This window comes from Protomyctophum bolini, assembly GCF_963924005.1.
Source record: "Protomyctophum bolini genome assembly, chromosome: 15".
In the NCBI taxonomy this organism is placed as follows: Eukaryota; Metazoa; Chordata; class Actinopteri; order Myctophiformes; family Myctophidae; genus Protomyctophum; species Protomyctophum bolini.
In genome coordinates this window covers 19291453-19319378 of record NC_137876.1, presented here as the reverse complement: position 1 = coordinate 19319378, position 27926 = coordinate 19291453, and the positions used below count along the sequence as shown (strand labels likewise).

Here is a 27926-nt window from a genome sequence, read left to right as displayed (position 1 = left end):
CAGAAAAAGGAATTTACTTCATACATTTTAATTATTAATAATCATTAAAATAATGTCAAAATTGTGCCACTGCCAGGGCAGGGTTCAAGACCACAAAAAACGCCATCAAATGGAGCAGTACAGATCTCCACCAGCAGGTGTCACAGTAATCATAAAACTCGGCGGCGACCCGGTAGGTCTTCTTCCTCATAGTAACGGTCGGAACTAGAATTCGGGAAAAAAGAAGCACAAAAAAATCTAAATAAGGCTGTCGTCGAGAGAACAAACAACGGACACATTGTTTATGAATAGTTTATGAATATATTAGTGTATTATTTTAACTAAAGTAACAATGTGTGACATAGAGACGTTGAGGCTGTTCGTCAATGAACGACTGAGCTCCGTTGCAGAGGACATATTAGCTGTGTTTGTCAGAACTATCGTACAATACCAACAACAAATAGATCTGCAACACAGACATGGAGACGCCACTGAACTAGCAGGTTTGTAACTGATCATATTTTTATTTTTATTTTATCGTATGTGCATCTTGCCATCTTCCAAGTCCCAACCTGTGTAGAGTGTAAAACATTGACATGCCAAATTGATTCCCAGTTTAGGGAAAGAAAAAGACAGCAAACACCTATGTTTGGTTCCATGCAGTTCCTGGTCCAACATTTAGGGTTCTGATTCTGGATCTGAACCAATTCATTGTCAGTGGAAACACTGACCTGGTTCAAAATTAGGCAGGAAAAAATAATGGAACAGGTAGCCTACAACCTCTGTGGAAAGAGGCAAGCGAGTAGACAATTAATCTTATAATGAATATCATAGTGACTGAGGTCCATGGTATGAAGATATGATTTATTAACAGTTTGCAGAATTACAGTACATTTCAAGTGCAACTCAATAAAAAATCTGTTAACAGTGAGTGGACGACAGTCACGACACCATAAAGCATTACACTTATTTACAATAGGGCCCACCATTTTCAATTCATCAAAATATTTAGAGACATGTGAATATACACAACTATATAGTCAAAACAGAAAATCATCATAGGAGGTAAAAAGGGGGAAAAAACATAGGCTATAGGCCTAGGCCTACAGTGAGGGGGAAAAGGGGTGGGTGGAGGATTCAGATTTTACGGGGGGGGGGGGGGGGGCAGTTTGAATTGCAGCCGTCCGTAGGTGCCCTTTGAGAGCGGTTTTGAAGGAGTCAAGGGATTTGCATGTCTTAATGACTGTTGGTAGGGCGTTCCACATTTTGGTGGCATAGGAGCGAAATGAATTTAGTCCCTTGTTTTTTCCCGAATGTGGGTTGCACATGGTTTGTTGAACTCCCTCTGGTGTTGTGGGTGTTGACATTAAGGAAGTACAGGTACATGGGTATCTTGGTGGTGTAGCGAATCTTGTGGACCAGACCCATTGCAAGATGCTGTATCAGCATTGATGCCATGGATCTAGAGAACATGACATACAGTATGCTATTTATTACACAATCTCAAATAGCCCTGAAACATGACAAATCATCATAATCAAGCATCATGTACCATGGCTATAGTTCTTAAATTGAATTTGCATAGACTTGACTCACCAACATATCGTCGCTGTCCGGTAGAAACCTCCATATTTGAATTAATTTATTTATATGCAAATTAATGCCCTACTTTGTCATGTGACCGTAGCAGTAACAATACCCAATCTACAAGTTCACAATGTGTCATGTTCCATCCATCCATCTTCAACCGCTTATCCGTAGTCGGGTCGCGGGGGCAACAGCTCCACCAGAGAGTTACAGACTTCCCTCTCCAGAGCAACATAAGTGACTTCCTCCTGGGGCATCCCGAGACGTTCCAAGGTGTAATCCCTCCATCTGCGCCTTGGTCTGCCCCGGGTCTCCTCCCAGTGGGATGTGCATCGAGGCCTCCCTAGGGAGATGCCCGACTCCGAGAGGCATTTTAACCAGATGCCCGAACCACCTAAGCTGGCTCCTTTCCAGGCAAAGGAACAGCGGCTCTACTCCGAGTCTCTCCCTCGTGACTGAACTTCTCACCCTATTTCTAAGGGAGATGCCAGCCACCCGTCGGAGAAAACTCATTCGTTGTGTGAGCTTAGTTGTAGACCTGTTCTTTTTGCCAGGATTTATGTGTTGGATGATTTATAGTTTTATACACCTTAATCAATCAATCAACGTTATTCTCACAACACAATTACAGGTAACAGTGACGTGAAACTTTTCATCGTTAGGGGCTTGCGCTGAATAGTTTGTATAACCGGTTATACAACAAAAAAACAAGCCAATTTCGATCAGGGCATGACTGGCCTACATGAACCCCACCAGTCGCAGGGTATGTGATGCACTTGTGGATTTAGTTCTGATGATATGCCTGCCTGGCGTTATCGTAAAATATCAAATGTTAAAATATTTCATGTGCTCAACAACAACTCAGATACTACCGGTACTTCTCCTGTCTTTATTCCAAAGTTCCTCGCATTTCAGAAACAACTCTTGCATTTTATCGTCCTTACTAACTACTTACCTAACATGTTCTGAACTTCTGATGTGAGAAAGCACATTGAGGAGAACCCATACAGGGAAAACCCTTTACTTGTAAACCCCCCCCCCCTCACTTTGTAAAACATGCCACATTTTGAGCTTGCATTTTCATAAGTCATGTGCGTCTGTTTGCGCGACAGTTTTCATAATAAAACAACATTTTCACACAAGTTTGGGCGTGGGGTGTGAGAGAGCTAACATATGCTAGATCACGCGGTCAATACCAAATGAGAAACAAAATATACAAATGGAGATACAAAACAATATCACATATAAAGTTCAACCATTTAATTGTTCACTGTCATTCTTTTTCTTTTTTACTCTAGACGTCCTGCACCCCTCTGTGTGTAAAGAGGAGGGTTCCTCTGAACATCAACAGGAGCCAGGGTCTCCACACATTAAAGAGGAACACAAGGAGATATTCCAAAGACCTGACGTGTCAACGATGACGTCGCTAGCAGTGAAAAGTGAAGCGAATCAAAGAGAGCCTCTAGCCAGCACCTCGACGGAACACATGAAAACGCAAGCCGATGTAGAATACTGTGGAACTTCACAAGCAGCTAATGATGTCCAACTCCTCTCTTCTGAATCTGACACTGAAGACAGTGACGAGTGGGAGCAGACCAGGGAAGATCAGCTAGCTTTAAACTCGGTGAAATTACACAAGACACACACTGTGGGTGGACAAAGATCGCCTTTGAGCAACAAGGTGTCCCAGGAACTGAAAGCATCAAGTACAGAGCAGAAACCCTTTAGTTGTACCGTTTGTGGGAAAAGGTTTAATCAACCTGGAAATCTAAAGATGCACATGAGAATACATAGAGGTGAGAAACCCTTTAGTTGTACAGTTTGTGTGCGCAGTCATTAGAGTTTTGAACTTGTCATGTCAGCTTAAAAATAATAGCAATCACATGAGCACCACAGTAAACCAGCATTTACATCTCATAGGTTGGTACAACCTGAAATATTCATTACCTCAATGCCTGCAACCCCCAAACAAACAAGCAAACAAAAAGGAATAAGTTGAAAGTTTATGCCGGTCAGCTACAGCCAATATCTTTTTTTAAGATAATTATTTTGTGGCTTTCGCCTTTATTTTCTTTTTTTATAGAGGGATAGGTATACAGTAGGCTGACAGGAAATGGGGAGAGAGAGATGGGGGGGGGTGACACGCAGTAAAGGTCTTGATCGGGAGTCGAACCCGTGGCACACTGCCAGACTGGATTACCAGCCAAGGTGCCCAGACGGCTACGCCAGCCGCCCGGGCCTACAGCCAGTATTTTTATTTGAAATATGATATAAATATAATCATTGGGACATTTCCAAACTATTGATACTTGAAATGGGCATTATTTGTCACGAGTCCAAACATCACATTTAATATTCACGTTTCGTGTTTGTTTGTGTAGCTGATAAACAAGCTCTCAACGCTACGCAAAGCGAACATGTTGTGCGTTTGTTGATCTGCTGTTTTCCCTAGTTTGGGTCCTGGGCAAACATCTAATCTCTCTTTTGAGGAGGCTCGTGTGTGAATGATTGTCCACTGCCTTTTCAGCAATGTTATGGATTACATGTGGGGAAAGCAACTTTTTTTGTAATTGTCCTCCATCTGCTAACATCTCAGGTCACGACAGTCACCCAGGCTGTGACAGTTCCTCGCCCTGGGGTCAGACAACCTCCTGGCAGAGTGGAGCAAAAGAGGTTGTCCATGGCCCTCCATCCATACCCAACAGTAAGTCCCAACGTTGAACTACTACATTGTGCTAACTAGTAACTACAGCACATACTATGGATGGGACCGTATGAAAATTATTTGCGCCGATTGGCGATAATCAAAATATGCTTCAATATGCTTTTCTCGGGGGAACATTAGCCAAAAATAGCATATCTGCAACGTCTGTTCGTCCGTGAGTGTCCGTCCGTCTATGGGCGTCCGTCGGCCTGTGAACAGCTAATCTCGGGCACCGCTGGACCAATCGACACAACACTTTGCAGGCACACTCCCAGGAGACCAAGGAAGAACCACCTGCCTAAACCTTTCATTTCATCTGTGGTTACACTTGCAGTCTTACTCTGTCATTTCACACAGGACTGTTCCAGACAGGCAGAGAGAGAGAGAGAGAGAGAGAGAGAGAGAGAGACACTGCATTATGGAGGAGCTTGAGAGAGAGAGACACTTGTTGTTAGAGGCTAGTTGGAGAAGAATAATAAGCTGCAAGAATTACTTTGTTTTGATTAATCTTCTTTCTATACAGCTCTGTAACTGTTTTGCAGCATTTTACATGGTCTTACAGACTGTCCCTACAGACAAAAAGTACATTGCGTGATTATTTGGCATTTTTGTTTGTTTAGCCATATTTAGGGCATTTTTTTAATACTTTATACTGTTAACCAGTGGTGTCTTTATTGTGTCATACAGTAAGAACATAGAGGAAGACGCGTTGGTTGTATAACGTTGCGAGTTTGCACATTAAATCTAACTCTACAGCGGTGCCCGTTGGGCACTGGCCTACTTGGAACGATGCAATTTGGAAATGAATGCCCCACCCAGATATTATGTCTGTCTCCCTTTATGGAGTTCTTTGTAAGGCATGCCCAAATGTGGAGCATATGCAGCCAGCTAGTGGAGTTCTGTGTCAGGCATGCCCAAATATGGAACAGGCCAGCTCCATATATGCAGGATGCCGGTCCAGAGCCCTGGCAGAGGCTCTTTTTAGGGGCAGTTCTGGACAACCGTAGGTCCGACCGACTCGTCGCGGGCGTGTGCACGAAACGAGCATGCGTGAGACAATTTCACGGGACCGCGCCCACGTAAATCCGCTTGCGTTGTTGCCCCACGACTTCTCTGCGCGTACAGAAAAAACAACGCAGGTCTCCTTGAAAATAAACTATAATAGTTTGAAAGTACCTTGAGTCATAATCATTTGTCTGACAAATCAACTAAAATGTGATGATCTTGACAGCTCTAATGCCAGGAAGCCCAGCCTCTGCAGCCATGGTGTGGAGGGTCCAGGAACTGGATGCTGGCTCTCCATCCTCCCAGGCCAGCGGACTGCCCACGACACAGCCCCAAGTGAGTGTCAGTGTTGTCCACTAATACTATGACGGAAAATGTTCGACTAGCTTTTTTTCCACTGAATGAAAAACTAAATGAAAACTAAGCTAAGGTGACTAAAACTAAGACTAAATATATTGACAATTTCGTCAACAAATAAAAACTAGACTTAAAATGTTAGTAGGGGACTATTGGACAAGAGATCCAGTATAAGTAAAAGACAAGTCATTTTACACTTGGTTGCATGCTGAAAATAGCAGATCTTCAAGCTCACAATTTAGTCGACTGAAACTGGACCAACAATAAAACATTCCAGGTGACTTGGATCAGGGAAGTAGGAGTGCTGGGGGGGCTGGAGCACAGCCCCCCCCCCCTCGGACAGGAGGGGGGAAAATCATACTAAAATTCAGCGAATGTCTGTCTGTCTGACTGTCTGAATGTCCCTGACAGCGCTTTATCTCAACATTGCCTGGCCCAATCACTCCCACTTTTCACACACAGGCATGGACCATAATTACATGGAGGTCTTAATGGAGCTCTTTTTCAGATTTGACACATTAATGATTTATAATGAATTTATTAGTGGATTAAAAAATGCAAAAATGGGTATTGTACTGTCTATATCACATGAATATGAATGCAAAGTAGCGGTCCATGTGTGGACAGGCTACCTGTCGCCGTTGTGCATGGTGAGATGTGTGCAAACCGTGTAGTTTATCAGGAGAAGAATACCAAAGGATGCAAGATTTATCAGTGAATTAAAAACACACCGGGCGCAGTACCCCCCCACGGCCACAAGAGGGGGGCAAATATCTCACAACGGGTAAGGGCTAGTAATAATAATTTTTATCAAAACAGATTTCTGTTACTAGGCCTAATTAATATGCTGTGGCTAATGGCTAATGGCCCCTTATCTAGCTGGTTAATTGCCTGTGTCAGTTTGCGCATGCGTGTGGAGAGGGAAAAGGAAAGCCACGTTTCCGCGTGAAAATGTGCAAAATGCGTGTGCACTCACCCCCTACTCACCCCCTACTGAACGTTCAGCACCTCCTACTGTAAATATCTCCCCGCGGCCATGAGTTTAAGTCTGAAACTAATTGAAAACTATTCAAGAGACTATGGGCTCCATTTCCGTAAACGCTAAACCCCTTATACCTTTTTTTGTACTATTTTGAAAAACATTTTTGAATAGTTCAACTAGCCAATCTACATTGACACATTGTGAGCTTGTAGACTGGCCATTTTAACTATTCGAAAATGTTTAGCAAAATAGTAAAAAAAAAAAAAAGGCAAAGAAGTTTAGGGATAAGGGGTTTAGCGGTGACAAAAAATGGAGCCCTATATGACTACAACCTAAATTCGCTGTGAAAATCAACACTGGTGAGTGTGTGACGCTGTCGCTGACGGGCAGAAACCTTGTATCTCCATATCTCAACTTTGTATGTTTTCCTTTGTAACATTATGCCCTACTTCACGTCACATACAGAAAAGTAGCAGAAATCTCGAAGCGCATGGCTCTGTTTTTGTATACCTCTGGAATAAATGTTTTGAAAGTGGAAGGGGTTAACTGTGTGTCTGTGTGGGGGTTATGAATATAATGGCAAGTATTAACGAGATCTTGTGACTGAATAATAACAGGACTGGATCTAATGGTTTTGGACATACATTATGACTGACAGTGACCTTTCGTACAGTAAAGTACGGTATGTCTCTGATACGGGTGAAACATGCAGTACTAATCAAACTAATTGATTTAATCATTTGTATACATTTCTTTTAGCCATTTTCTAAAATGGCTATTTTCAAAATAGCTAAATTAAATAATTTCCAAAAACAGCGAAAAGAGCTGATATGCAAGCTTGGGGATCGGCTATGTTCGCTATTGTTGTGGTTTTGGTGACATTTTAAGTATTTCATACAACTTAAGTTTTTAAGGTGGCTGCATACTACCATTTTAGGACGATAGCCTAATCAACTTTTAGGTGAAAGTGTGATCACCTAAAATGTGATTTTGATACTTGGCGCTCACAATCACCCTTTAGGTGATCACCCTTTCACCTAAAAAGGTAAAGTCGATTGAGAAGCCCCTGACTGCAGTGCGCATTTCGACGGGCGCAGCTCAATGTGATTGGAGTCAAATGTGGGCTGAAGTCAACGTGGTCGGACCGTGCACAAACGTCAGATCCTCTGTTTTAAGTTCCCTGCGGCTGTTTCAATTCACCCCCGGAATTTCCGCAGTTCATGCGTATAACGTTTACCGCGTTCGCGACACATCGAAGCTATCAATCAGCATATAAACTTACATGAAACCGTGGAAAGTAAGTGAGACTGTTATTATGCATAATGTACTTTGTAAAAAAAAACCCATGTTAGAGCAGTGGAGCAGCGTTGTCACGCTGCAACAAGCGACCCAGTTTCTAGAGGCTCTGTGCGTGACTGTAGTTCTGTTTTTCCAGGAGGCGTCGCCTTAGTTTTCCTGTTCCACGTCAGTTCGTCATAGCTCCCATTTGATTGGCCAGGCAGCAGATTTGAACCTGGAAACACACCTTCATATACTTGTATGTTTCATATATGCTGGTGAGTAGGGCGGGGTGCGTTAACCGCAACACCGCGGTTGTGTAATAACTAAGGCATACCGAGTAGGCGGTTCGAGTTCATAAGCGCGATTGTTATGTTTTATTAAAAGAATATATCACACGATTTTCTTTTTAAACGCATTTTTACAAAGTGCCAATTGCCTAAGCTGTAATCCCGGGCGCTACTCTCCCTCTGCCAACCTGGGGAGAGCCCCGAACTGAGCTCCTGCTTCCCTCAACACATGAGGAGCGAGCAGGCGGCTTACTGCGCCACCGTGCCCCTTATATTATTATTAGTATTATTATTAGATATATTTTTTATTTCATTCAAAGTCACTTTTTTGAGGTATCGCTCAATACCACCATAAAAAAACAGTGATTTATTACCGCAATAACAAAAAAACGCTGAAAATCCCTACTGCTGCTGAGCCAATCAAATGAAGCTATATGGGAATGCCACCTCCAGGCTGAGCCAATCAAACAAAGCTATGGGAACGCCACCTCCAGGCTGAGCCAATCAAACGAAGCGATTGGAACATCACCTCCAGGAAAAGGGAACTAGTCATGCACAGAGCCTGTTTGGAATTTTTGGATTGTTTTTATAATTATTTGCCATGCTCCCCAGTGTGTAAAGCAGTGGTTCCCAAACTTTGTCATGTCAAGGACCCCCAAATTGACACTAATTAGCCCACGGACCCCCATTTGAAGAGATATGCCAGGGACCCCCCATAAGAGAAGATTTTTTATGCTTCTAGCAGTGATTCTCAACCCGTTTAATTTCAAGGATCCCCAGTTTGACATGCATTAGTCTACAGAAGACTCCCATTTAATGGCATTTCTATCTCTGAGACCCCCAATTTACATTGTGAAATTGAAATAAATGTTAATTTAACTCTGAGACATCTGTACACACCCTCAGAGTTACAGACCATTTGGTTCCAAACCATCATTTAGCTGGGGACCCCCTGGAACTCCTTCAAGGACCCCTGGGGGTCCCCGCCGGACCCCACTTTGGGAACCACTGGTGTAAAGAGCTTTTCTTTGGACACATGTCTTTGCCTACATTAGGACTGGAGTAATATAAGGTCCACATGTAACGATATGTACTCGGTTTGTTGCTTTTCTGTTTCTTAGTTAGTTACACGCAATGTTGCATTGATAGTGAAATAAAATGCTTGTTGCTTGTTTTCATGCCATACTAATTGCCGTGCCCTTTTATGTCTTATGCTTATAGAGACACATCAGTGTGTTGATGGAGGGCGAGAGACCCAAAATTGAGAAATGCGTCAACAGTGAATATTATAAATGTCCCTTCTGCAAATATAAGGCTGCGCAGTATATGGTCCACTACCACATCATAGCCCATGCTTCAGTGAAGCACAGAGGTAGCTACCATTTATTTTATTTGTTTATTGAATTACAATATTGCCATTATTGCCACAGTAGTTGCACCACTCAGTTCACACGGGTGTGATTTTTATTAATAGATGCTTACTTGCTTAGTTATACTATGCAAATATATATTGGTTTCTTGTGCACATACTGTATGTTGTGCATGTTATTTTTTGATATACAGTATCTGCAATTGTTATTTAGATGTTATAGAGTGTTTCAGTCCCGCCCCCTTTCATGACGACGACGGCATTTCCCTGAAAATAGTATTTCCCACGTTATTTATTTAAAGACCTTTTAAGCCTCGGACAAAGCCAACTGGGACCATGACAACTCATGACAACAAACACAAATGTTTTGGGCCGAACAAATAAGGCCTACCCTGCACTTTTTTCTTTCTTCTTTTTAATTATTTGTTCGGCCTAAAACATTGCGTTTGTTGTTATAAGTTGTCACAATCCCAGTTGGCTTTGTCCGAGGCTTAAAAGGTCTTTAAATAAATACTTTCTGAAATGTCTATGGGAAAAATGTGTGGGAAATGTGTTCCCGACGTCGTCATGAAAGGTGGCGGGACTGCGACGCTCTATAGACATTGTGCTGCTTGGGTCGTTAGCTTGCTCACAACTTTGCCCCGCCGTTCCTCTCTTTCAGAGTTCACCATCATAAAGTGTGGCTTGAACTGCAGAACAGCAACGCACTTCCACTGTTGCTACTGCCCAGCAACCATCGTCAACAGAGCCCAGTATCTGAAGCACCTGGAGCTGAGGCACCCGCTGGACTCCCAGGGCCACCCGGTCCCAGAGGCCCTGGTCGAACAGCACCCCGGCGAGGCCCCTGCGGAGCACCCGGCGGAGGACCCCCCCCAGGGGCCGTGGTTCTCCACCTTTTTGCCTGGTGGCGGCGACCCCCCAAAAAGACTGGACCAAGTCTCACGACACCATGTCTAACGGCAATCATCACGCGCACTGAACAAACAACGCGTGTTGTGTGCGCACACTGGGGAGAATGGAAAAATATATATGTTTGCGCACGCATACAGACTATAATAGGCTAAATGAAAAAAGCAAAACCAACTACACATGGGTTGTGGCTTTAATTAAACAGGGGTTTTGATAAGTGTGTTGCTGTTTTATATTTTACATGTATGCCTTTACATTTTTCCCCCAATTCCTAAGTTGTAATATATTTTCAACACTGCTGCTGTTGAATGCATTGTATTAGTCGACAACACTGCAAAGGAGTTGAACTACTTAGTTTAATTTAGATAATAAATACATCTTGAATAAAATGAATGATAACAGGATACATAACAATGTTCAAACGTACTCAGACTGTGCATCTTCCTACAGCTCCAGTAGCCAGTAGCCACCCACCGTCATTATGATAAAAAAGGGGGAAAAAATCACTCCACAGGTTTATTTATTTCTATGTGATTTGGACGTTTGGTGTTGAAATATCTCTTCATTTTAACTGCCGTTCAGCCTTGATGTGTCAGAAGCTGCCAATGATGTTTTTAGTAGGGGCTGTCTTAATAATAATAACTTAATTTGTGAAATTAATTTGATTAAAACTTTTAACGCACCTAATCCACACTTGGATGACCCATCCAATACATCCCATAATCCCATTCACTCTGCACTATAGCTAGCCCAATATCTGGAGGATGGGGAAAAAACACTACAAGTCAGTTATTGCCATAAAAGGCTGCACAATTTACATATAGGCAGCGGCTCAAATCGCACGACATGCTTTTTTAAATATATACTTTAATAATATTTATCTGTAGAATAACTGCCCTCCGTCTAATAATCTCACACAGGGTAATAATAATAATAATAATAATAATACATTTAAATGATTTTATTTTAGATTTTTTAGATTGCTGTCAGGCAGAAACATATTTAAACTTTTTGCGTTCCCCCCAACCCCCACCACCCCCCCTCCCCGTAAATGAATGCCCTACTACTTGATCATACTGCAGTGTCGCACATTTTGAGTTTATCAAATTTGAATCCTGGACATAATGGACATAATGAGAGTTAAAAACATTAGCATGAAAAAATGGCTTCTACACATGCAGTTTTCTGAAAAGCCTATGTTTCTATATATGTCAGTGGTTCTCAAGGTGAAACAACCCATATTGTGCGCGTCTGCGCGACACCTCAAGGCGTCAAATGGTGCTGAATGCTAATTGGGCTCTAACATGCATAGCCTCAACACACAACGTGTTCTTACAGAATGCCATGACACCATCGTGCCTTTCAGGCTGTGCCTTGCGTGTTGGAGATGGAATTCTCCCATCCCAGCAGCACTCAGCGCACTGCGTTGTTTGTTTGTTTTCCTTTTGTTTGTTTTTTTCTTTTTTATCCCCAATTTAGCCTTTATGCCAATTAATTCCTCCACACACACACATGTGTTGTCACTGTCCTGTTGTTGTTGGGAGCCCCCACTGGGACGAAGTAAAGCCTTCGTCCCACTCCTCCCACCCAACGCTCCAGCCCATAGACAAATATCTGAAATATTATGTTTCTCAATAATATGATTTATCATGCTCCTTTGAATTTAAAATTGATACAAAGGCGGGTTGTGTCATTAGAAAGCCTACTTTCCTTAGTGGAAGCACTCTGAGCCTGGCTGAGCCTGCATTTATGTGATCCCCGGAAGTAGCCTAATCGGTAAAAATGGCTGACCCATGGCCTCTCCTTGAACCACTGCTGCTGACATTGACTTATGTTCTGACAGTGAGTGTGTGTGTGTGTGTGTGTGTGTGTGTGTGTGTGTGTGCAATGAGTCCAGTATTTATAGGTGGAGGGTTGATTGTAGCAGTGTTCACAGGTTTGTAATGGGCTGGGCTGATGAAAGTGGAACCAGGTGCAATGGGAAGTGGGAGTGGCCGAAGTGGAAAGACAGACAGAACTGGGCAGAGGGAGAGATACAGAAACAGCGTTTCCAGACCTGAGCCGACAGCCGCGGCCGTGTTCTGCTGTCGGCCAGCATCTTTTTTCCGGGTTTTTAGACAGCTGGTGGAGGAAAAGAAGCTCCACCCACGTGGCTGAATGCCGCGGCGGACAGATTCCTGAGAAACGCTTGCCCCCGCGGCAGTCAGCCGCGTGCGTCAAGCTTCATTTCCACCCACCAGCTGTCTAAAAACCCGGAAAAGACATGCCCAGACAGCAGAAAACGACCACGCCTGTCTGGTCGGTCTGGCAACAGCTAGACAGAACTGGGCAGAGGGAGAGATACAGAAAGAGAGAAATTAGACAGGCAGAGAGCCAGACCATGACAAGAAAATAAACGGTAAGACGGAAGTCAGTTCCCAGGAGGACCCAGTGTATTCTTTGTGACTCGCGTCAGGCTCAGTGCAACCACACTGGCAGATTCCCAGAATTGTGCCTTTCTAGTTTAAGGTTGTTTTTAATCATGCTGATAACGGTTTTAGTTTTTCATTTTTACATGCAGAGATTCTGCTGTTAATGTTTGCTTGTACGTGTCATTGAAATAAACCGATAAGTAACATGCTATTAGTTTCCTTTTGTTTTGTATATTAGTTTCACTCGATCTTGTAAATCCTTGTTGCAAATAAGTAGTAGTAGTACTCCATCTTGAGGAAAAAAGTGAGTTAAGCCCAACTCAAGCCCAACATACACACCGGCTCCGTCCGACGCGGTGCGACGCGTTGCCGCGAGGTGCCGCCTGGAAAATAGAACTGGTTCTATCGGCGCGTCAGGCGAGCCGTCAGCGCGCGTCGGACGCCGCCGGTGTGAGATAGGTTCATTGAAAATAATGGAGGCGGCTGTTTTGACGCGCGGCGGTCGCAGACGGTGTGTGATGGGCTTTAGTCAGCTCCAGAGAAATGGCTGACAATTTCATGTCAGAATAATTATAATAATAATAAAACTTTATTTGTATCGCACCTTTCATGACATGAAATGCAGCTCCAACGTGCTTTACAGAGCAATGAAGAAAATAATAGACAAATTACAATTTAGGCATTTAGCAGACACTCTTAATCCAGAGCGATTTACAGTAAGCAAGAACAAAAAACATGGTAATACATCAAATACGTATTAGTCATGAATCAAGCAAAGAACCATGGAATATCTATGAATGAACTATATATGTACTATATGTCTACAGAAAATGTTAAATCTAAGTTACATAAATTGAACCTTTGCATTATGCCTGTAAGGTCGTAGGGGCTAAGTGCTACAGAGTTTTCACTATGGCGGAAGATTGGGAGTGAGTCTGCACTCCTGATTGCAATGGGAAGTGCATTCCATAGTTTTGGAGCCAGAAAGGGAGAAGAGTTTGGGACGTGTGGAGCATTGTCCCAGCGTTTTTAGTGAAGGCACGACTGTGTACTAGCCCAAGAGACCCCAAGCACTAAATTGGGATTGGAGGACTTGAGGCATTACATTTAGTTTGACTGAGTTTCATAGATAAATATAAAATATTGCAAACGTTGCCTCATTGTGAGCTTGTAGATCAGCTATATGTTTGCCTATTTCTTATGTAATATTTTGCCAATTTTGCCAATTTGGTATTAATAAAAACGTCTTAAACGTGATGCAATTGTCACTTTAGAAATGTGCAGATACACTGCATACACTTATACTGTATGTTACTATGGTCCTTCATATAGGTTGCCGTTCCCACCCACACACACTACGTGGAATCCGTGGAGATGGCGCATCAACCCACCACAGCAAATCCGCCCACTGTGACTTTGCAATATCATTCGTCATTTGTAAGTACTGACTTTCTATGAATGATTGATTGATTGAAATCTTTATTAACAGTTTGCAGAATTACAGTACATTTCAAGCACAAACTCAATACAAAGACTGTTAACTGTGAGTGGACGACCCAATTAAGCCTTACACTTGTTTACAACAGGGTCCACATTGTTCAATTCATCAAAACATTTAGAGACAAACAAATAGACACTTCTATGTAGTTAAGAACAGAACAGGAATTCATCATATAGGAAGCGAAAAGGGGAAAAAAAATATATACAGTGAGGGGAACAGGGGGATAAAAGAAAACGAAAGACAGAGTGTAGGGCGCCTGCACACAACACCATGCGTTGATGCCATGTGTGCATATGTGCAGGCACCCAACACCACGTCCATACAAAAACATAGTACAATCCATAGTACAAAGACAGAGTGTAGGGCGCCTGCACACAACACCATGCGTTTATGCCATGTGTGCATATGTGCAGGCACCCAACACCACGTCCATACAAAAACATAGTACAATCCAGATAAAAATTCAGCTTTTACAGAGGCCAGTTTCGAATTGCAGCCATCCGTAGGTGCCCTTTGAGAGCAGTTTTGAAGGAGCCAAGGGATTCACATGTCTTAATGACTGTTGGTAGGGCGTTCCACATTTTGGTCGCATAGGAGCGAAAAGAATTTAGCCCCTTGTTTGTGCCGAATCTGGGTTGTACATGGTTTGTTGCACTCCCTCTGGTGTTGTGGGTGTGGACTTCGTTTACATTAAGGAAGTATTTAGACAGGTACATGGGTATCTTGGTGGTGTATCTAATCTTGTGGACCAGACCCATTGCAAGATGCTGTACTCTGTCGTCGACCCTAAGCCATCCCAGCCTGTCAAAGTGGGCAGGGGTGAGGTGGGTTCGGGGGGTGAGGCCAAGTAGGAGCCTGACCAGTTTGTTTTGGGAGGTCTGGAGCCTTGTTTTAAGGGCCTTTGAGGTGCTGTGGTACCAGGAGGTGGATGCATAGTCAAAGAAACCTTGTACGAGGGCTCCTGTTAAGGTCTTCAAGGTGTTTTTGTCGACCAGTGAGGAGATCCTGTAGAGGAATCTTGTTCTTTGATTGACTTTTTTGATTACGTTGGTGGCCATCTTATCACCGGAAAGATTGGCCTCCAGGATGGAACCTAGGTAGGTAATTTGATCCTTCCGTGTGATAATATCATCACCAACTCTAACCAAGAAGCCATCTGCCTTTTTGAGATTACTATTTGATCCGAAGAGAATGGATTCAGTTTGATGAAGACATCATGCATGACAATGTCATCGATTTTTGAGTGGTGCAGCCACACTTGAACAGCAATGTCTGTCTGTCTGTGACTGTCTGTCTGTCTAGAGTTGACAAAGTGGCACTGTTGTGCTTCACACTGTGCACAGATGCATGATGGGAAGCTGAGCTGAGTTTTTAGTCAATAGTCCGATAGCCAATAGTCCGACAGCCAATAGTCCGACAACCAATAGTCCGACAGCCAATAATCCGACACCCTAACAGCGACACTCAGTTCAGACGCGTCAGATTTTTTAATGTATTCTGCGAATCGTTGGTTTAACGTTTGTATTTACAATTAGGTGCTTTCGGGTGGAAACCCCATATGTCCAAATATGTCCAAAACTGTAACTTTTAAGGATTAAAAATCAAAGGTAGCAAAAATAGCAAGGCATCGTTTTGAGCTGTGCTACAAAATGCTTATAAAAGAAAGAAAGAAAGAAAGAAAAAAAGTCCTTGCTAGAGTGGTTTTGTCAGTCTTTAAGTGTGATTCATTCTGTGTTTTTTTTTTTTTTTTTTTTTTTTTAGGCAATTCGCCAGATTTTGGAGGCCACTTTTGAGGGCAGATCCATAGTGCAGAGTCTGGACAGAGAGCGCTCTATCACTACCAAGCAGAGGAAGCAACTGGTCAGACTCCTTGTGTCTCACCTGCTGGACAACATTGGCCAAACGTGAGCTGCATATGAACTGTGCTGGAAGAACTATACTCAAGATGTCTTACTTAAAACCCATTCAGGACGGTCGGAAACCGACCGTCCTGAATGGTAATAAGCATAATAAGCATTATTATGTTTTCTTTAGCCTTTGAAAAATAGTAGATCTACAAGCTCATAGCGCGGCACCGAGTACTGCGCTACGAGCTTGTAGATCTGCTATTTCCCAATGTATAGTAGGGGGGGTGTGGTCCCTGTAAAAACATATTTCCAGATGGGGGTCCACGGAAAAATACAGAACATTCTGAGGTTCCTTGACATGAAAAAGGTTGAGCACCACTGACATACTCTAGAAACATGGGTTTTTCAGAACACTTTTAGGATTTAGAAGACATTTAGTAGAATCTGATTTCAGGTCTAAATGGGGTTAACCCATTTTGGGTGGGAACCCCTTTTGGGGTCAGCATTACGTTATGCTTAAGCTATTGAAAAATAGCAGATCTACAAGCTCGTAGCGCGCCACTCGGTGGCGCGCTATGAGCTTGTAGATCTGCTATTTTTGAAAAGTCGAAGAGCGACTGACATAGAAGACATTTTTAGAATCTGATTTCAGGTCAGAATGAAAACTGTCAGGATGTTGAAGACATTTTTTAGAATCTGATCTCAGGTCAGAATGTGTTAAGTGATAAGTAAGCCTTGCCGAGCCATGAGGTCCATAGGGGACATCAAGCTGTAGCGTGAGGCCGCTTGATGTATATGGATATGACGCTAGTATGTCGCAGGGACTTACCCCAATCCAACCCTTGATGCCGAGCGCCAAGCAGGGAGGCATTCTGTCCTTATAGGATAATTTTCCTATAAGAAAATCCAATAGGATTTACACTGACACACACACACACACACACACACACACACACACACACACACACACACACAGTTAATCTGTTCTCAATACCTTTTTTCAATTCAGCAATTTGTTATAGTCACACACTTGATCAACTGTATACCTTTAACAGGCCACCGTCGGAAACCAAGAAAGCCCTTGCTCTGGCGCTGGTGTGCGAATTCCCATGCCTTATGGATGATACAGGCACTGGCTATGTAAGTTATGAATCTTATGACACTGGCTATTTAAGTCGTTAATCTTATGGCACTGGCAATGTGATTTTTCTTCAAACTACATATTGAACAGCCCTGTATTAGCCCTGAAACAGTCATGATGACACGGATGTTAGAATTTTGCACGGCCATGGTATTAGCACCCGTGCTTTCCGTATTCCTCCGGGGGTGAGCACTTTACATGTGAAATCTGAACGTTTATGTACACGTTAACTTTGTAAATGTATCAAGGCGACTAGAAAACATGGGAACGTTCCGCCATGACGCTTGCGAGGGATGAGTGTGCGTCATGTGAACCATGGCTAGGCCTGTACAGTATATATCCATGCCACTTGAAGATGAATGTAGTTAATGTATGTATTTTTTGCAGGGGGCGTGGTACACCGCTAGCCAGAAACGCAAGCCTGCCACAGGGTTCCTGGAGGAGCGATTGAGGAATGTCAGGAAGCGTCTGAGACACCGGAAACGACAAGAGCAACAGAACTTACAGAAGGACCAGAGCGTCCCTACAACGCCAGGTTACAATCTGAAGTTACACTCCATTTACTCTTTTCAATGTCATTATTTAAATCAGCTCCTGTACGTCATAAGTTTGATGTCACATCATTGGGAAATTGAAACCCCTTTGTTAAATGGACCTGAACTACAAATCATTTAGATTAGGCTATCGGTTCTTAGTCTTATCTTGACAAATGCAGTCATCTAAATAGATGAATTAATTAGCAGAAAGAATGGTTGCTATGTTTATGTGTGATGCATGGCCAAAGCTGTGCCTTCCCGAGACAAGAACGTATATTGAGAACTACGGAATGTTGAATTACGAAATCAGCCTGACTGGTTTCATGCCACTTGAATCGGCAATGCTAATGGAAACAAAATGGCATCGGCTAGCTGATGGAAAAAAACACATGCTACTGATTCTAGAGGCAACGGTAGCTTCACGCCTGCTCTTTATCATGCTTATAAAGCCATTACGACCTGAGGCAGATTCTAAATGAGTAGTTCTCTAACCTTTCCGTACCAAGGACCCCCAAAACCAGATGTATGTGGCCGTGGACCCCCATCTGAAAAGGTGTTGTTGTGCCAGCGACGCACACTGACACTCCACACAAGAGAAAGATTTATGTCTAACATTTTTCCCAATTTTCCAATTTTCAAGATTTCCGTTATTTTATTTTATTTCCAAAATAGCAGATTTCTATATCTAAATTTAAGAAAAATTACACGGATGCTTCTCCGGCTTTAACGGGTTAACAGAATCTGCTGCAAGATTTGGAGAGATGGTGGCCTGGCTGAAGGTCCATAAGTGTCCGGCGCCTCAAGTGGAAGCCTACATGAAGGAGACCGCTGTATACAGAGGCAGGTGGATCCGCAGCAGTGGGTCCAAGAGCATCCCGCAGATCCTCAACGAGTTCCCCAGGCTCGTCGACAGTCCCGGCATGGTAAGACATTATTTAGCAATCGTGGTTTTGATTATTTGAATGGCTGATCGGTCCTCGGCAGAGCACTATAGTAGTTTGCTTGTATGCATGTTTAACCATTTAAACCCTATATGTATATTTAGCTGACTGCGGTTTCACAGGGGTCTGTTCATGTTCCTGTCCTTATTTCCCCCCCCCCCCCCCCCCCCGCAACACCAAATCTCCTCACAGAAATTGCCAATCGACAAGGTCACAAGTGTATACATTACACATATATTTGTATACTATTTGGCTGTTATGACATGACCAGAATAGGAACGTTTGGATTCACGTGGTTAAGCAATATATCATCAGTTTCAGTTTTTCAGTGTTTTATTTGTACAAAATCACCACCAAAGGGGTCTCTGTTCACGTTACAGCAGAAATACATCAAGAACATATCAAAGACACAAAACATAGCAATAAGAAACCCTGTATGGACAGCCAGTGTAGTGCTATGAGTGTTGGTGTGAAATAACAAACTGCACCAACTGCATTCATTCAAACTCCTAACTCTGACTGGAGAGAGAGTCTAATGGTCATTACATCCTGATGTGAAAGAAAATGTCTTAAAATGAACGTATATGGACAATCAAAATCAGTTGGAAATATTTAATTTTGATGTGGTCATGTCATAATTAAACTTTAGACACAGTGACTATCAAGAAAATGAAAACTTGGCACGTCATGTCAAAAAGGTTGCCGACCGCCGATCATAAACAAGATGGATCTGCAAATTGTTTGTGAAATTGTATGGGCTGGCAGCTCACATATGATTTCTTCAGACACCAACGTTGCTCTATAGTTGCATTTGTTTCCCGTGTTCTCTGTAATGTATCAGATATCGCAAGACTTCCAGCAGCTTCACCCCGAGGCAGTGGGGAAACTGTTGGAGAACTGGGCGTCTATGAGCGTCGGAATACTTGCATATGCCCAGCGGGAGGGGAAACTGCCCCTAGTGCTGGAAGAACACCACACGTCACCAGGTAAGCCAATGGTTCTCATCTCAAACTTTTTACCTTTCAAGGTCCCGTTAGGGTGCATTTGGTTCCATTTGTATACTGGTATAGTGCAGGTTCTCAAAGTGGTGTCCTTGAGCTAAATGAATTAGTTAATATAGCATCACAATTATGTTTTTAACAACTTTGACACTATACTATACATCGGCTATTTAAAAAGACATCTTGAAAGAATGTGGCAAATTTTGAATATGGTTGAATCTTTTTACATAATACAACAATACAATCTCGCATGGGGGTCCATAGCTGTCACTATTATTTTCACACAAGGGTCCGTGTTTTATGAACAACAATATCAACAAGTAAGTTTTACAAGTTGTACACGTTTTTGTGCATAGTTCCCATCGTGTTATTTTTTCCAAGAAAACAAAGGGAAGCGGAGGGGGGGGCGGATGAAGGAAATCAAGGCAGGAAAGAAGAAAGTTTAAGCGCTTTTATCACAAAAAAGTAAAGGGTTTCAGATATTTGCAAGCTTGTTTCACAAACGGCACAGCCGTAGGGTCTCTCTTAGCTCATTTACAGGCTGTACTGCTGTACAACCAAGGCAATAGCAATACTATTTAAATGTCAACACACCACTACCTTAATTAATATGCTCATGTTGTTTAGACAAAGCTTTGAAACTGCTGCCGACTCTACTTCCTCCGTCCATCTACAAGAGTGGAGGGAAGATCTGCAGGCCCACCATAGAGGAGTCCCACAGGGCCTTCATTGACATCCAACCTGTACGTTTTATTCTACATCTTTGTGTGTGTGTGCGTGTGCGTGTGCGTGTGTGTGTGCGCGCGCATTTGTACAGCATCGTATACGTGTTTAAAGATACATACGTGTTCAACAAAAGGGAATGCTTTGGTAAAAAAGATATGTTTTAGTCCATTTTTAAAAGCATCAGTATAGACTGTCAGGCTGCAAAGCGGAGGGTGTTCTGCTGTGTAGCAGAAAGTCCGTAATGTTAATGTCAGTTAAATTGCAACGCCAGACGAACTGACAATGTGCAAATCAACAACAGGTGGGGACCAACATGGCGGAGTACCTACGGCGAGCAGCGGCCACTCGGCCCTTCCCGCACATCTTGTGCCTCGGCGACGGAGAGAGGACGCGCCGGGCCTTCACCGTGGTGCGGGACCGGGCCATGGAAGCGGACACGTTGCTGGCCGCCGTGGATCTGTGCTTCAAGGCGTTCTCCGTGTTCAACGTCAAATACCCGAAGCAGTGTCTCCCCACCTGGGAGTTCATCCAGCACGCGGCGTACCAGATCGACGGACACGAGTCCTCCAACGTCAAGTTTTTGAGGACGTCCATTTTTTCAGGCAGCCCACACTTCGGTCCGTCTTAACCCATTTAGGCCTAAGGCCGATTCTAAAAACGCCTCTAAATCCTGACCTAAGGTTTCTGGAAAAACTTCAAATATTTATATAGCAGCATCAAAAAATGTACATTTTTGAATACTGTACATACTGTACAGAACCCAAATATGGGTTCCCGGCCTGAGGGGGTAAGATACCAATATGGGTTCCCGCCCAGTTAAAATGTCTTACACGGCAGGAGCGTGACAGATAAAAAAGGATCCGAAAATGATAGATGACTCTTTATTGCCACATGTTTGTTCTGAATGACTCGTCATGACACGGACAGAAATACCGGCAATTTGAATTAATCACACTAACTAAAACTCTCCTGGTGTGTACGGACCTTAAGTGTGAATTCCTCCCATCCCTGCTGCCTTTTTGACAGTGTATAACTGTACCCACAATTCCTGATCATGTTAATTTCTTATTCCTGTAAGCAATTCCCCTTTGGTTGCCCCTACATTATTTATAGGCTTTCTTGGACTGGCGTTTATTTAGTGTAGCCTTTTTCAATTATTTTGTAACTTTGACAGACAATGATGATTGTCAAAATGAACCATTCATATATTACTTTGTAGAACAATCTTAAGCAACTGAAAATCAATTATGCACATTGCACACACGCACGTACACACGCGCGCACACACACACACACACACACACACACACACACACACACACACACACACACACACACACACACACACACACACACACACGTACTCGTATAACTTACCTTCTTAGGACCACACTTTTTTTTCAGGTTATTGCTTACCTCGTTAGGACCACACTTTCTAGACATAGTAGAAACATATAAACTACACTCCTGAATGTGGAAAAAAATCTATTTTAATACAATCACATCAGATTTAAAGAAGGGCAAACTATAAATTACCACATTTTTACCCTACTTGTTAGGACCGTCTCCAAACAAAAGAAAGCTAAAACCTTTTGGTCAGTAACTTCACTGCATTGGCTCTTATGAGTTTAATCATCTATATGCACTGGGGAGGCACTCAGGGGCACACTGGGGGGGCACTGGGGAGCCTCTGGGGAGGCACTGGGGAGACAATGGGGAGGCACTGGGGGCACACTGGGGAGGCACTGGGGAAACACTGGGGAGAAACTGCAGCCACTGGGGAGGCACTCAGGGGCACACTGGGGAGGCACTCAGGGGACACTGGGGAGGTACTCAGGGGGACACTGGGGAGGTACTCAGGGGACACTGGGGAGGCACTCAGGGGCACACTGGGGAGGCACTCAGGGGACACTGGGGAGGTACTCAGGGGGACACTGGGGAGGTACTCAGGGGACACTGGGGAGACACTCAGGGGACACTGGGGAGACACTCAGGGGACACTGGGGAGGTACTGGGGAGGTACTGGGGAGCCACTGGGCAGACACTGGGGTGGCACTGGGGGAGGTACTGGACATTTCATATCACACACACACCATGATTCAATAGCCCCCCTTCTTTTCTTTTTTTTCTTCCTTTTTTTTGGGCAGCTTGGCATGGCACGATTTATTTCAAGCATGGCGCAGCGCCATGCCAACAACATTGTGCAGTAAACCCTGCTTTAATACACGACAGGTGAGGTGATATACCTCATCTCTAGTGAGTGGCCCAGCCCTTCCTATATTTTTCTGTATGTGGCCCTCAGTGAAAAAAGTTTGGGCACCCCTGATATAGAATACTTGCCATATCTGACACATTTAGATGAAACATGTGATAAGGAATTTATGGTACATGGGTATAATATCTACAGGAGAGACAGAAATATTCATGGTGGGGGTGTGGCTTTTTATATTTTTTTATATTTTAAGTCCACTTGCCTAATATTAAACCTATATTGCTGTGTTGCTGTTACAGACTACCGGATTCCAATTCTCAGTAGTAGTCAGCCGTGTATGTGAGATGGTGCTTTTGTTCTTGCTTAATGTAAATCGCTCTGGATTAAGAGCGTCTGCTAAATGCCTAAATTGTAAATTGTAAATTGATGGTGGACAGAGCATCAGACAGTAATAGGGAATTGTATATACCTGCAGATATGAATATGAACTGGTTCTCTCCAACATGCTCACTTAAGAAAACCCTCCATGCTATTGCAGATACATACAATTTAACACAGTTAGCAAACAAGCCAACAAGAACACAAATAATAAATGGCATCTCCTCCACCTGTATTGATCATATCTTTACAAATGCAGCTGATCTATGCTCAAAGGTGATTTCTGTTGAATTTGGATGCACTGACCACAACATAGTAGCTTTTACGAGAAAGGCAAAAATCCACAAATATGGAAGGAAGCTAAAGCTGACTTTCAACACGCCTATAGAGATGGGCTTTCTACATGTACAGCACTGACACAGTTAATAGATGACTGTCTAATGAATGTGGATTCTAAGAGACTAGTGGGGTCTGTACTGTTAGATTTTAGTGCCGCGTTTGACATTATTGATCACAATCTATTGCTTGACAAACTTTCATGTTATGGTTTTACCTTATCTGCACTAAGGTGGATAAAAAGCTATTCATCCAGCAGATCACAGAGAGTATACTATAATGGGAGTCTCTCAGATACTAAACATATTCACTGTGGAATTCCACAAGGAAGTTGCTTAGGTCACTATATTTACAAATGACATGCCACTGGTCGGGGCCAATATAGCCATGTATTCTGACGACACTACTTTGTATATGTCTGCCACTAATGTGGAAGATCTGTCTGTAGCTCTTAACAAGGAACTACAGAACATATCAGAGTGGGTGGTGAACAATAGGATGGTCCTGGACATCTCAAAGACTAAATCCATTGTATTTGGATCACAGCATATGCTCAAGTCAAAACCCAAATTGAATCTGAATCTGAGCAATCTAGCAGTTGAGCAGGTAGATGAAACAAAACTTATTGGGGTTATATTAGACAGTCATCTAACATGGTCTACTCGTATTCAAAACATAACTAAGAAATGGGAGGGGGTTTGTCCATGATTAGGAGATGAGTTTTTAACTCCAACATCTGCTGTCCAGGTCATCCAGGCACTAGTGATATCCCACCTTGACTATTGTCCAGTTGTGTGGTCCTAAAAAGTACCTGCGTAAATTACAAATAGCCCAGAATAAGGCAGCTCGCCTTGCCCTGAACTGCAATACTAGATCTAGTACACTGTTAAATCATCAGAAGCTGTCATGGCTGTTGGTGGAGCAGAGATTAGCTGCCAGTCTGGCTGGATTTTTTTAGGAACATTTGTTCAAATAAAAAAACAAAATGCTTATATAAAAATATTCATTATACCAGTGATAGACATGTACATAATACCAGACATGTTGCAATGGGTCGATTTACAGTGCCTAAGCCAAGAACTGATGCAGTGAAGAATACAGTCATGTACAGGGCAATGACTTTCTGGAACGCTCTACCAGTATGCATCACAGAAATTAAGGGTAAAAGGCATTTTACCCTGTCAATATACCAGTTAATGTAATCTAGAGTGAATGCACTAACCGTGGTTGTTATGCTTTAATGTATTTCTTTTATGATATCTGTAATGTTGTTTTTATTTAAATTTGTGTATGTATATTATTCTGTGAGGACCCCAGGAAGAATAGCTGTTGCCAGGTGTAACAGCTAATGGGGATCCTAAATAAACTAAACTAAACCTAGGAGTAAAACCATTAATGCAGAAATGAGAAATCAATGCCTCAAATGGCAGTAGTTTTGCAGTGGTGGAAAATGTAACTCTTTTTTTAATGAATACAATAACATTTTGTCCAATCTGTATGGTAGAGTATGTTAATACAATATAACTTATACAATTGGGCTGGTTGTATTTTGTCTCCCTGCTCTTCTGTTGAGACATTTAGATCGTGTCAAAGGTCATGTCTCACCTAGACACAGGATCTGACTCGAATTTGGACCTTATGGTCAAGATTAAATTTATCCCCCGAGCAAGCAGTTCGGCTCGATTAGCTCAATGCTAAAGTTTTCAGCACGCAGGAAAGCGGGTTCAAATCCAGGGTAGAAGAGGAAAGTTACATACTAATGCTGCTTTAAGTATATAATAACTTCAATCAACTTTTGATTCATTAATTAATTTGATTAATTCATTAAATAACATTAATAAATTAAGATTAATTTGTATTATTGCTCTTGTATTGCTATTGGAGACACTGGGGGGACACTGGGGGACACTGGGCAGGCACTGGGGAGTCGCTGGGCAGGCACTGGGGAGGCACTCAGGGGCACACTGGGGAGGCACTGGGGAGACACTGGGGAGGCACTCAGGGGCACACTGGGGAGACACTGGGGAGGCACTGGGGAGACACTGGGGAGGCCCTCAGGGGGACACTGGTGAGGAACTGGGGGGACACTGGGGAGGCACTGGGAAGGCACTGTGGGGACACTGGGGAGGCACTGGGGAGACACTGGGGAGGCACTGGGGAGGCACTGGGGAGGCACTGGGGAGTCACTGGGGGGACACTGGGGAGGCACTGGGAAGGCACTGAGGGGACACTGGGGAGGCACTGGTGAGGCACTGGGAAGGCACTGAGGGGAAACTGGGGAGGCACTGGGGAGACACTGGGGAGGCACTGGGGAGGCACTGGGGAGTCCCTGGGGGGACACTGGGGAGGCACTGGGAAGGCACTGAGGGGACACTGGGGAGGCACTGGGGAGGCACTCAGGGAGGCACTGGGGGGACACTAGGAGGCACTGGGGAGACACTGGGGAGGCACTCAGGGAGGCACTGGGGGGACACTAGGAGGCACTGGGGAGACACTGGGGAGGCACTCAGGGGGATACTGGGGAGGCACTCGGGGGGACACTGGGGAGACACTGGGGAGGCACTGGGCAGACACTGGGGAGGCACTGGGGAGGCACTGGGGAGACATTGGGGAGACATTGGGGAGACACTGGGGAGGCACTGGGCAGACACTGGGGAGGCACTGGGCAGACACTGCAGGGCAGACACTGGGGTGGCACTTGGGGAGGCACTGGGGAGGTACTGGACATTTCATATCACACACACCCCATGATTCACTAGCCCCCTTAAAAAAAAAAAAAATGGTTCTTCTTAGGACCGAGTGTGTGTGTGTGATGTGTTACCCTCCCCCATGGGTCTTCTTAGGACCAGCAACCAGATCCTCCCAAAAGCCATTTACAAATTTCTACTGAGACAGCTATTGAAATTTAAATATATTTTCAAATGGTTATTGGCGCTCCATAAATAATGGATATCTCGGCCGTCTCTGGTCCGTTTTTGACGGGGGGCATCTCGTTGCGACCGGGCCGCCCTCGGGGACTCTGCCCCGTGGGTCTCGTGCCCGGGCGGGGGTCCGCGGGGGTCCGCGGGGGTCCCCAGCGTATCTCAGCCGTCTCTGGTCCGTTTTGGACAGGGGGCATCTCGTTGCGACCGGGCCGCCCTCGGGGACTCGGCCCAGTGGGTCTCGTGCCCGGGTGGGGGTCCGCGGGGGTCCCCAGCGTATCTCAGCCGCCTCTGGTCCGTTTTGGCTGGGGGGCATCTCGTTGCGACCGGGCCGCCCTCGGGGACTCGGCCCCGTGGGTCTCGTGCCCGGGTGGGGGTCCGCGGGGGTCCCCGGCGTATCTCAGCCGTCTCTGGTCCGTTTCGGACAGGGGGAATCTCGTTGCGACCAGGCCACCCTCAGGGACTCGGCCCTGTGGGTAAACAATCACCACCCCTCACACTGACTGTTGAGCTGCAGTGAACCATTTGATTGGCCAATGGATATGTATCTTACTATGTATTACTTGGCTATTGTTCACAATTGCATCGAATAAAAAAAATTAAATAAAAAAAGCTGGCGGAGTGATACACTAAGACAGTAAGGTTCCACTTCATTCATTTAGTGGCAGGAAACACATTTCTCTGTGTCAATGAGTGAGTAAAATAAATAAACAAGTCTGCATTCCTCAACACAACGACGTTATTATGGTTGACTATAAAGGATCACATTATATGCTACCCCTGAAAGAACGTATCAAAAGGTAGGAATGTGATTTTTGGAAGCTACTTGGCTCCAGCCAAACAGTGCTAATTATTTAGCAACAGGGGCCTGTGACAGATCACAGGACACCAGTCTGAGTGTCATGTACCTATACAGTATATTATACAGGAGAATTGATAACCTTGCATTTACCTGCATTTGTTATATGTTGCTATTGTAGGAATGAGGAGGGCCTATTTGTGCACTCTGAGTTACATATGCAGTGTGAGGTTTTAAAGTTAAAGCTATACGTTTTAATGAAGTTATCCCATCCTCTTTCCTGGTTCCATAGATCCTGCACTATGATTTTTGCACGAGATGTGAAAGGAGTCATACAGCCCAGAGGATCATAATGGCTTGACACTATTTTTTTTAAATGTTCCTCATTGTAGGCTGATGGTAAATAATGTACTTGTTCTTATAACTCAGTATGTCAGTAGAGCAGTTCCGTTCGAGGCCTAATGTTAGCTCCTTGGGGTCTCCTCCATTCTCTGATAGCCACGGTTCACTTTTAGGATCTGGTGAGAGATGGTTTATTGCAGCTGTGTCATTGCTAGCTCATTATCTGATGTCAAACCCACCAACAGCAAGTAGGGGTCTCATTTTTGTCAATTAGGGACTTGGCTTTGTGAGATGAAGGGGAATTTTAAAGGCAATTATCAACATAAGAACTATGGACAGAGTTAAGGATATCCTCATTACATGTTTTTGCCATT

At 43.8% G+C, this 27926-nt stretch overlaps 1 protein-coding gene across 2 annotated transcripts; it reads left to right on the top strand.

Moving 5' to 3' along the window:
* The first annotated feature begins 235 nt into the window (after positions 1 to 235).
* On the top strand, positions 236 to 22452 carry LOC308330038 (uncharacterized protein). Of its 2 annotated transcripts, none has more exons than XM_080784669.1 (12): positions 236 to 482; positions 2865 to 3362; positions 4163 to 4270; positions 5502 to 5611; positions 14204 to 14308; positions 16134 to 16276; positions 17275 to 17359; positions 17748 to 17895; positions 18635 to 18819; positions 19679 to 19823; positions 20466 to 20581; positions 20866 to 22452. In XM_080784669.1, the coding sequence occupies exons 1-12, from the start codon at positions 332 to 334 to the stop codon at positions 21190 to 21192; spliced, it is 2121 nt and encodes a 706-aa protein (XP_080640795.1). In that variant the 5' UTR covers positions 236 to 331; the 3' UTR covers positions 21193 to 22452. The 2 variants fall into 2 exon arrangements, with proteins under 2 accessions (XP_080640795.1, XP_080640794.1); XM_080784668.1 differs by having other exon boundaries at positions 5502 to 5617.
* The last annotated feature ends 5474 nt before the right edge of the window (positions 22453 to 27926 follow it).

Bases quoted from the DNA above. Each gene is read 5' to 3' on its own strand.
- LOC308330038 (XM_080784668.1), top strand. From the start codon at position 332: ATGTGTGACATAGAGACGTTGAGGCTGTTCGTCAATGAACGACTGAGC. The intron at 16,277-17,274 runs GTGAGCTGCATA...TACCTTTAACAG, and splicing joins CTGGACAACATTGGCCAAAC to GCCACCGTCGGAAACCAAGA. The intron at 18,820-19,678 runs GTAAGACATTAT...GTAATGTATCAG, and splicing joins TCGTCGACAGTCCCGGCATG to ATATCGCAAGACTTCCAGCA.